Source organism: Mixophyes fleayi, chromosome 1 (assembly GCF_038048845.1).
Source record: "Mixophyes fleayi isolate aMixFle1 chromosome 1, aMixFle1.hap1, whole genome shotgun sequence".
NCBI lineage: Eukaryota > Metazoa > Chordata > Amphibia > Anura > Limnodynastidae > Mixophyes > Mixophyes fleayi.
In genome coordinates, this window is record NC_134402.1 from 161,208,010 (window position 1) to 161,219,629 (window position 11,620).

The 11,620-nt window shown below is 34.9% G+C and overlaps 1 protein-coding gene across 1 annotated transcript; it reads left to right on the forward strand.

Moving 5' to 3' along the window:
• The first annotated feature begins 4,014 nt into the window (after positions 1-4,014).
• Positions 4,015-10,010, forward strand: JCHAIN (joining chain of multimeric IgA and IgM). The gene is made up of 4 exons (XM_075202590.1): positions 4,015-4,119; positions 7,092-7,215; positions 8,219-8,299; positions 9,588-10,010. The coding sequence occupies exons 1-4, from the start codon at positions 4,059-4,061 to the stop codon at positions 9,784-9,786; spliced, it is 465 nt and encodes a 154-aa protein (XP_075058691.1). The 5' UTR covers positions 4,015-4,058; the 3' UTR covers positions 9,787-10,010.
• Positions 10,011-11,620: the final 1,610 nt, after the last annotated feature.

An 11,620-nucleotide genomic window follows, 5' to 3' on the forward strand; every position in this document is an offset into this window, starting at 1 on the left:
TTATAGTCTAAATTCCCTACCACACAAACACCAGGGTCTGATTAGCCAATAGGCTGATCAGGCTGCAGCCTAGGGCACTGGATCCGGGGGTGGCGCAGTGCCAGGCACATTAATATTTGTTGTTTTTTTTTACAAATAAAATTTTCCGGAGGGGGGGTTAATGAACTGCCTGCAGTAGGTTGATGATGTGGGGGGGGGGGGGTTATGCATTAGCTGCAATGGGGTAATCAACTTGCCTGGGGGGTAAAGAATTGCCTGCAGTGTGTTGAAGAATTGGGGGGGGTTAATGTATTGGCTGCAACAAGTTGACGAATTTTCCTAGGGGGGGGTTACCAAATTGCCTGCAACCGCTCATGAATTAGCTAGCGGGGGGGGAGGTGTTAATGGATTGGCTAAGGAGGGTTAATGAATTGGTTAAGGTGATGTGATTAATTGGCTGGGAGGGTGAGCAAATAAGTAGTTGGGTGGGGTAGGTGATGAAATAGATTCCATGATCTCTTTATTGTGTGGCGGTGACATGGTTACTAGAATGCTACATACTAGACAGGCAGATGTTAGTATATGAATATAAATATTTTTCATATATTTTATTGTATATATATGCCTATACTGGGGGTTGTTTTATTTGGTCATAATGGAGTGTTGTGTGTGTATCATTCAGGGTTTGTTAACATTTTGCACTATAATAAAATTTTTGCACTTTTTCAATACAGCACTTCAAGTTTCCAGAATCCAGCTAACTAGCAACAACACTTCAAGGACAAGCAAGAGAGAACATCAGGTAGCTTACGCTGCAAGATCAGGAAAGAGAGAACGGCGCAATTTGCCTAGCTTTCACTGCGGAATCTTACTGTAATGACATTTTAAAATGTTTGCAGAATTAAGTGTGTTTTCTGTATTAAGTAATCATTTTCAAATTTGTGTGTATATATATATATTATACATTACAGTGCTGGAAGTGGGCTGGTAGATGGTTATATGCCATACCGCCACTTCTACTGTCTTCATTGTAAAACTTTTCTGAATTTCCACTTTGACCACTGTTTATACATTGATGGTGGGTGGCGGGAGGGGCCGCAACTGGTGTATTAGCCTAGGATCGCTGGAACCCTTAATCAGGCCCTGACAAACACACACACACACACACACACACACACTTTTGTCAGCAGCCATTTATCCGACCAGTATGGAGGAAAAACACACAAACTTGGGGAGAACATACAAACTCCACACAGAGGTGCCTTAATCAGAATCATTCATACTTACCCAGGATGCCTAGGAAATATTTAAGTGTTCAAAGCCTACACCTAGAGAAATTTGCATTGAATCCTACCAGAGTGTAAAACACAAATAACTCAGGTTGAATTTTTCGAAAACGTGTTATCCATGGAAGCGCATGTATGTATTCTTTTGATGTACTGTGTGTTTCAGTATTGATGGCACCATTTATATTTGATGCAAAGTGTAATGTTCCCTTTACTATAAATTATATAAATATACAGTAATACATTCAATAAAATAAGTGATTGAACAAGGAAGTGGACTATCTTATTGATAAAATGTATGCTTTTCATAAAAGCAATATGGTTTAATATGTGTAGGAATCGATTCACATAAATGTGACTTTGTGATTGTTTGTGAAATTGTCATATTGAAGGTAATATGGAGAAATGTACATTAATCAATGTCAGAATGCACCATCATATAGAAACTTGACAGAAACTAAATATGCAAATAATCTGTCAGAAACTAGATTTCACAGAGCTCCCTGTGTTGTTTGTCTGTAAATGTTTGTTTCATTGTGGTTGTCTGAGTTAAACGGCTTAAGACAGCTTTCCAAAAGCCTCTCAAATTTTTATATGAATCATTGTGAAATAAGCTAAATCAAAATGGAACTTGCACTTTAGCTTAACAATTATCCTTTAATATAGCAGCATTTATGAGAGAAACTAGTCTGATATGGGAGTGTAATGTACATGTATAGTACTTTAAATTGACTTTGAGTCTGGTCAGCACAGGGTTGGTGCGTATATTATGGAGGCAGCATGTATGGGCTGTGGCGTCATGAAAAACTGCCCATTATACAGATTATACGAAAAGAGTAAAAAAATCACTCATGAACAATTTTCAAATAAACTTTAATTTAATAAAAGACATACCAAACCCTTGTTCACTAATTCATTAAATATAGAATACAATTTGATTCTTCTTTCTTGATCCATTGTAGAAAGATGTACAAAACACCCAAACCTGAAAAATATCCATAAAAAGTTGAACTTCCTTCATCATCACCCAATCACAAATGGCCGCTGTGAACTAATGCTTGTGATTAGATATCGGGTAAGGGGAGTGACAGGGACTCCTGGCTTTAATCACATTTGTTCATTATATTGCGTGAGTGTGATTATTTTTTTTTACCTTTTATGTATAATAAACAGGAGTCTTAGGAACCCCTGTCAATTATATTGAGACCAGGGGTGGAAAAGTTGATATTTCAGTAGTCCCAAATACAATACATTTATCAGAATGTTATTAATACCTACTTTACATAAAATGCATTTTTACAGTTGCTTTTGATTGCAAACACTTGTTCTGGTATGTTCACCTGACCATCATCACTATCACTCAGCACTTACACCTGTAGTTGGTGCAAGTGATAAGGCAGAAAGTCACATACATATGTCCAGAGCCTGCAACGGACGGATGTTTGTGCACTCAAACTTGGCCTGACCTTACTGTACATTAGAGATGTTCACTGACCCCTTGGTTTTGGTTTTGGTTTTGGATCTGGATTAGCTTTGTGTTTTGGTTTTGGTAAAACCGCCCTCTTGTGTTTTGGTTTTGGTTTTGAATCCCTATTTTTTTTCTAAATTCACATAATTTGGCTCTTTTTTTTGTTCCTACATTATTATTAACCTCAATAACATTAATTTCCAGTAATTTCCAGTCAATTTTTGTCAAGGGACAAGAACACTGTTATTCCTTCTTTTTCTGTGTGAGCAATGTCACTGAGCAATGTCACTGGAGAATGGAGAGTGATAAGAACACTGCTACCCCTGTTTCTGTGGGAGCAATGGCGCTGGATCTCCTGGGGAAGGAGGTACTTATGGAATCCAAAATCCGTGAGATCTGACAACGCAACAATGTCGTTTTGGCTCAGATCCGAGGACGTGCGAAAGTACCAGCTCACGAGCCTACTAAGATCCCCTAAGTTCAGGTGGGCTCTGTTTTCAGAAAACCGAGCCCGAGCATCTCTACTGTACATTGACTATGTGCATAGACGCCTTCCCACCTCGTTCCACTCTTAAAATCATAGGCAGTCTGACGTGTCCTTTGCGTTCAAAGATTAATTGGATGCACTTTCGTTCACTGGCATTCAGTTTCTGAACATACATAGAATAATTTTATCCAAAATATGACATATATCTGCATTTATGTTCCTTATTGAATCAGGCCCTCTCTGCAAAACAAGTTGCAAGACACGCTGAAAAGAAATGTTGTGGAATTTGGAACAAAATTGTCCATTAAAAGGTAATTTTTGCCCTAAGTTGTCTTTTTAAAAAAAATTAACAGCCTCTTAGATAAAATAAAGTCTAAAAAAACCAACAAATCTAAAATAAAATGATTTTCTATGTTCTTAAATTGTATTTTTAAACTACACTTTGCTCAGGCCAGTAATAAAAAAGTTATAAATAGAGAAGGAAAAATCTATCTATCTATCTATCTATATATCTATCTATCTATTGAAAACCTACTTATCCCATAAATTATAAGACAAGAAACAATGTAAGAGGGGATTTTTCTTTTAATGTCATGCTGCCATGTACTTCATGTTTTACAATAAGAATTCTACTACCCGTGTAACAATTTTACTAAGAAATGACTGTTCCTTTAACATTTTTTTATTACAAACCAAGAACATAACAACTGTTTTCAGTACTGAAAGCAACCAGGATGCTATTTTAAGTGACAATCAGTTTCAGAATGTGCACCCCACCCCCCTTCTTATAGGAGTCCAGTCTCACCTGGACATCTTCATAAGAAGGAGGAGAGGAAGAATGGACAAGCACAGTTTATTACCAGCAGCAGTGTTGCTGTTGTTTGCTGTATATGTAACAGGTTGGTGAAGTGGGAATATGCACAATTACTTCATAACTGGGTGAAGCAACGCTAAGGATGACGCTAGTATAAAACTAATCTCAAAGGAGCTTTAAAGCATTCAAACTTGTAATAGTTCTTTTTTGCTTACACTTTTTCATACAAGTTATACTTTCTGAATTGTTTCTATCTATCTATCTATCTATCTATCTATCTATCTATCTATCTATCTATCTATCTATCTATCTATCTGGATAGATAGATAGATAGATAGATAGATAGATAGATAGATAGATAGATATACAAACAATTCAGAAAGTATAACTTGTATGAAAAAGTGTAAGAAAAAAAGAACTGAGATTAATGCAATATTCTTCAGAAACATGCATGATGAAAATACATAGACTTATTTAACTGAGCACATATATTGTGAAAGAGTTATATTCCAGATTAATATTTTAGAGTCTTATTGTATAAAGCATCCTTAATCTACTAATACCAAATATTTATTTTAATAGTGATAGGAAAAATAAGTGATTAGCAAAGTCTGAAGTAGTTTTAAAGCATGTTTGATGTAAATGCATCTATTAATAAGCAGTATATACAAATTGAGCAAATATTAGTGCACAGTGTGTGGAACACAACGCAAAATGTCTACAGCCTTTCACTTCAATGAAATAGAAATCAATATAGATATGATATGGATTTTGACATATGGAGTAGACTACAAATTATTTTTAGGCATTGTGCAGATTCAAGTTCCTATGAATTTCCTGGTGACATAAAATGCACAGAAACGAAACCAGCTAAATTAAGTGAATAATTCTGCTGTGTTCATCCATCTGTAACATGTGCTTCTCTTTTTTGAGCACCTTTCTAATAAGCATGTTAATGCAATATTACACAGCAATTGTATTCCTACATGTAAGATCTTGTACTCTGTATCTAAACGTTATTGGTTTTCCTTGTCAGAAGCATGTTGTTCTGCAAAGGTTTTTTAAATAGTGCTTCCAAATCTGTTTCTGTAAGAGAAACCTTGCATGCATGACTGAACAAATATGCTATGTATGAAATTGGTCCTTAAAAATGATAGTGGTATTACAAGCTTGAATGCCTTAATGCCTTACATCTATAACTATATCTATATATATCTATATATCTACATATATATATATATATATATATATATATTTATATATATATATATATATATACATGTGTATATATACATATATATATATATATATATATATATATATGTATATATATATATATATATATATATATATATATATATATATATATTTATATTGATAGATGGATAGATAGATAGATTACTATACTTCAGCAGATAGAGTTCCTGAAGATACTTTGTTAAATGTATTTTCATATAACTATATTTAGCTTACACTTCCTCCCAATCTGCAAATTGTCACTATCTCTCACATATATCATCACATGTCTACATATGATAATTACCAAAGGGGGAAATTCAATTTCCCCCTTTGAATTTCAAGTTCAAAAATTTCGCCATTTCTTCTACCCATAAAATTAAAAGCTGATAACCGGAATTACTTTTTCCGTAAAGTGAGTAAAATTAAATATTCTTGACATTTATTCTAGATTCTTATTTCTGTCATTATAGTGAATAAAGAGGCTTTTAAGAATATCATGTGCTGATTTAAAAAGTTTTTTTTCATATATTTGCACCAAAGGAGCTTTTTTAAAAGACATTTGCAGCTGTCTCCTGTGAAACATATGAAACCTATAATCAGGTTTAAAACGTTTTCTGCATTATGCCGCTGATTAATTTTGTCAACACAATGAGATTTTAAAATCCCTGTGCATCAAGTTTTGGTAATGTGTCATGATGTCAGTGAAGTAAGGTGGTGAGGGGCAGGCTGGTGAGAAAATTCTGAGATTGTAGAAACAGAGGCACTTTCTCATGTCTGAAAAAAATGCATTTTACATGGCGATTTAAATTGTTTTCAATTTTGTATTTAGTTCCACTATAAGAAATGTACCAGTTTTCTTTTATACATACCCACTGGTCCTACCTCTCCCTGCATCTGAATTCAGTGTATATTAACAGCTTGTTTACAAATTGAGAAGCAAAATGCTTATTCTCAATTCTGCACTAAGGCAGAAACTCTAGTTGGCTGGAGAGTACTACAAAAAGCACAACCTTATAGCTGTAACCAGGGGCATAATTTGCAACCACAGGACACCATAGCATCATCATCATCATCATCATGATCATTTATTTATATAGCGCCACTGATTCTGCAGCGCTATGCAGAGAACTCATTCACATCAGTCCCTGCCCCATTGAATCTTACAGTCTAAATTCCCTAACATACACACACACACAGACAGACAGATAGACAGAGAGAGAGACTAGGGTCAATTTTGATAGCAGCCAAATAACCAACTAGTATGCTTTTTGGTGTGTGGGAGGAAACCGAAGCACCCGGAGGAAACCCACGCAAACACCCAACTCATGACCCCAGCACTGTGAGGCAGAAGTGCTAACCATTTAGCCACCGTGCTGCCCCGTGGGCCCTCCATACTACAATGTCTGCACCCCGACCCACCCCCATAAAAAATTACTTATTGCGCTGATCTTCTATCACTCTGGATATGCATAGCTGGGCTGTTATGTTGGTAGTTATGCCCCTGACTCTGACCAGTAGCAGTGCCAGTTGCTTCTAATAAGTTTATAGCATGTACCTGGCACTTCTTTCCCAGTGCCATGCAATGAGCTTGTTTACCAGGTAATCACATGACAAGTTTCCAACTCTTGTGTCACACGGGAAGGGTGTGTGAGTGGTAGATCAGCTGGGATGTTTTTGCTAGGATTGTGTGTTAAAAATGATTGAAAAAATGATAATATGGTACTTATTAAGTAATACTGATTTTCCAGCACTATGTCAATAAAATTTTCTGTTTCTCATGTATTCTTGTTCAAAAGTAAACTAATGATGTATTTGCAGGTCAGTATTACAATGGCCAGGAATATGTTTTGGTGGACAACAAGTGCAAGTGTATCAAGGTGACCTCTAGATTTGTGACTACGGACGAGGGTGAAGAGATTTTGGAAAGAAATATTGACATAACGTGAGTGTTAACACAGGAGTAAAAACAATTTAACGATAATAAAAAAACCTGCTGTTGATTCTATTCTTATGTACATGCTTATCATTAGTCTTAATAGCTTAGGGCCTGTGTTGCTTATATCAAGGATAATTACCACGTATTCTCACACCATGAAGCCACTGACCACATTTATCCATATGAGTTAGGGGAGCAAGAGATTAAATGAACAATTCTGTATCCATCAATTATGTTTATTTGCATGGGAATCCAAATGTTGTAATAAAATTGTTCAAAGTTTAACATATTTTGGAGACAAAAAAACATAGCTCTTGTTCTACAAGCAAAAGCATGCCCTTCCCGTCAATGGTTGATATTCAGAGGCAATGATGCAAATCCAAGGCGCCTTGCAAAGAACATCAACTGTGGTCAACAGATAAAAAAATAACACGGGCAAGAAGTGCCCATATCCAGTGCAATTCTCCTAGGTGGAATATTACAGAACACTCATTGAGACAGGTATAAAAGGAGTAAAAAAAACCCTAATGTAGTATGGTCAAATATATAAATATTCAGCCGGTATGTACTGAAGCCATATTTTAAAATTTAGCTGAATAATCCTTGGGAGCATTTATCATATGTTCACCTATTTCCATCATGAGGTTGTAAACTTATGCTACCGCATAATATAAACAAATTCAACGTGGTTTTATTAATCCATATATTGATGGTTTAATCAAAAAGTAATTTGAATTTTTATCATATTTACAAGACCTGAGAGTGATATTTTTTGATTGCGGTGTTTTGATAGAAAACTGAAATTACAGACCACTATAATGAAGATATTAAATAATTGTCATGATTTAGCCCTGATTTTCACTTCTAACCTTTGTGCAAAATTGGTGGAATGTATTATAGTGGGAATGAAACACCCTTACTTCTATCCCATAGCTGTCATTGTATCTAATTTCCATGCATATTTTCATTATTTTTTTTAATAAAAACATTGTATTTTGTTTCTCCTAAGAATACCAACCAGAAGCAGAATGAACATTTCAGATCCTACTTCACCACTGAGAACCAATTTTGTCTACAAGCTGTCAGATCTGTAAGTTTTAATTGTATATTAAACAAAGGTTTGGATAGTGTTTTATTCAATTAAACTATATTTTTGTGCAATTCTTTTTTGGTATAATGGATTAGGGTCTTACAGAGCTGTAACTTAAAATTATAAACCCTGGGCTGAGAAAGAAAATGCTGCCCCCCTAGCCATCAATTTTAACCAAATGAACCTAAAATATTCATAAACTGCACCCCCTTTCAGCGTTGCACCCTGGGCACAGCCCTAGTTACGGTCCTGGAGCCTTAGTGAACACAAGACTTTGTACTGGGACCACTTGGTTCCTCACCTCCATAGAAGTATCAGAGGCCTGTGTACTGTAGCTGGCTTTTACTACAGACAGATAGAGCTGGAATGAAAGTTTATTCAATTTTGAAGAGATATTGAACTTGTTAGTAAGGTTAACAGATATCCCCATTTTTCATACACGTGATTCAATATGTAAATGTACAAATATAGCAATAAAACTGCTGTACAAAAATATATAAATATAGCAAAATACAATGTACATATTTATAAAATTAATTGTAAATGCATAAATGTTAAGAACACAGAAAGAGACTTATGGGAGTAAGTAAGAGAAAGTGTAATGGTCCAAATGCCATTCTACATTCAAACCAGTGAGACTTCTGGTATGCAATCAAGTATCCAGTGATCTTTATGCCAAGCTGAGAAGTCAGCCCTGGGGGGTATAATTACTAAGTGGCTGTTCCCACAAATCGCCGATTCTCGACTCTTGGCAGTCATTTTTTAAAATGGCAATTTTATTAAAGACAAGGCCGTTCAGGTTTTGTCTTTAATCAAAATGTCTTTTTAATTAAATGACTGCAAAGTGGCAAGAATCAGCGGTTTCTTGGACCCGCCGCTTAGTAATCATACCCCCTGGTTTTATTGCAACTAATGATGCTCAAATTATTTTCAAGGGGTTTTCCAACCCATTCAGCAAATCGACTCTAAAGTTATGATAAATTCTAAAAAATAGCTAAATTCAAGCAAGGTGAATCGGTTTAAATATGTTCAAACAAGTTAGAGGCCAAATTCCAACTGATTAGAATATTGAAGCATCTCTAAGTGTAACTATTTATATTGCTTGGAATGTGAAATATGTTCAATTTGCCACACTTTGTACCCTATTAACCACAATGATTTGGGGGCAGGATTTGTTTAGCTTAGTTTACGATGGAGCACATAACTGCAGCCCCATGAGCTGCATTATTAATACAAAAATTAATAATATTCCCTGAGAATAACTGATATATCTCTGTTTTTGTTCAAGTTGCAAAAAATGTGATCCTGTGGAAATCGATATTGGGGGTGAGCCAGTTCTGGTCTCTCAGAGCAGTTGCAGTAAATCTGATGACGTTTGCTACACTTACGACAGAAACAAGTGCTACACAAATGAACTTTCCTTCACACACAATGGAAAGACGATAATGAAGAAGGTAGCACTGAATCCCGAATCCTGCTATGAATAAATACAAATATATATGATACTGTGTATTATTATTTCAAACAAGATACAGCAAAAAGATAATTGCCTATTTTTTAAATGTGCTTTACCTGTGTTTTTAGCTTTCCTTTTTTATCCACCTGTGCAACTACACATGTATTATGTTTTAGCCTTGCCTGACATGTAGTAGTTTATATTATTGCAATAAACACATTTATTGGCTATGCAAATAAATTAAGGAATTGTGAATATTCTGTTTCTATTATATTTTCCTAATTAACTATTGTTCATCAATGGCTGAATGGCAGTATCTAGGATACAAACTGGTTGAAAACATATAAGCTGAATGGCCCATCTGAAATTTGTAGTATTTTCATTTGTGACACATCATTTTTAATGTATTCACTGAGCAAAAGTTATTTTAATTATTGGCTACAAAATTTTGAGTGGGATGGAATTGTACCACATTATTTATTTATACTGTGGGAGACAAGCACATTTTTAACTCGAATAACACTAGTTAGATATACAGAAAACAGCTGGAGACTCAATGGCTTTTTGTCAAACCATGGAGACTCAATGGTTGCTTGTCAGCTGATCAAGCAATTTCTTTACATTAAAAGCAATAGCACCATCTGCAGGATACAATAGATAACTATATCCTATCAATATAATTTCAGCAAAATTGTTTCAGTAACAACATATGAATAATGCTTCATCAGTGATGAATAAAAAAACATTGTATTTACAGCTCTAGTACTGGGAAATATGACAGTGATACACTGCTATGGCCTGATTTATTAAGGAAATGAAGAGAAAAAATGAGTAACTTTGTAACTTGGCAAAACCATGTAGCATTGGAGGGAGAGGTAAATTTAAAATGTGGGAACAGAATTATAATTGGGGTAGGGCATGTCCTAGATCAACTTAAATTTCAGTGTAAAAATAAAGCTATCAAGTATGTGTGTGCTACATGAAAAAGCAGCCAGTGTTTAACTTATGTGCAAAATAATAAACTAATTTGCATCCCTTGCATTGTAACATGGTTTTGGGTTTTGTGTAGGAGAAATCTTTTTGCCTTACTTTCCTTAATAAATCAGGCCCCTAAGAGTCTATAGTTTTTCCTAAATTGTACATTCTAGGCATCAAAATAATCAGAAGTAGGGAAAACATTTTAGAATATATTTTTGGATGCACACTAATTGCATGAAAATAATGAGTAGAATAATACATTTGTAAATTTGCAAATTGTATTTTATTAGTATACGGTGTTTAAATTAGTTTATATAATCCTAAAAAATAAACACAAGTATATATGTACTGTATGTCACAGAAAATTACAAAAATTTACATAAATGCCCTAATAATTAAAAAGTTTCTCTAATTTAACCAACATGCTAAAATGTGTCAGGTCATTAAGCTGCAAATGAGTCCTGGTCAATGCGAGGTTAAATGGCAAATCTAAGCTTGTGTCTATCTACTTGTTGGATATTTGTTCTTATGAGCATTTTTTCTGTATGCTTTTGGGTATCCTTAGTTTTCTTTTATAGGGTTTCCTATTTTGTTAAATCATTTAAATGTGTTGTTGTCTCATGCTTTTATATGCTTTTCTTTTATGTTCTCAAATCTCTAATAAAATGTATTGGGGGGGGAATATATAATGCAATGAACAAGGAAAAAGAATCTTTCAAGACAGAAAATGTCTTCAAATTATCTATTTTAAGCAATATAGGACTTATGGTCTTAACCTGCATTTTGTGTTGCTGCTCATAGGAGCCAACTCTTTTACTGCTGTGGGCAGAGCCGGATTAAGGGGGACACTGGGGGCACATGCCCTGGGCCCCTCTCTCCCCGGCGCC

Excerpts from the sequence above, each read along its gene's own strand:
- JCHAIN (XM_075202590.1), top strand. The coding sequence starts at position 4,059 with ATGGACAAGCACAGTTTATTACCAGCAGCAGTGTTGCTGTTGTTTGCT. Across the intron at positions 4,120-7,091 it reads GTTTGCTGTATATGTAACAG|GTCAGTATTACAATGGCCAG; the intron begins GTTGGTGAAGTG and ends ATGTATTTGCAG. Across the intron at positions 8,300-9,587 it reads GTCTACAAGCTGTCAGATCT|TTGCAAAAAATGTGATCCTG; the intron begins GTAAGTTTTAAT and ends TTTTTGTTCAAG.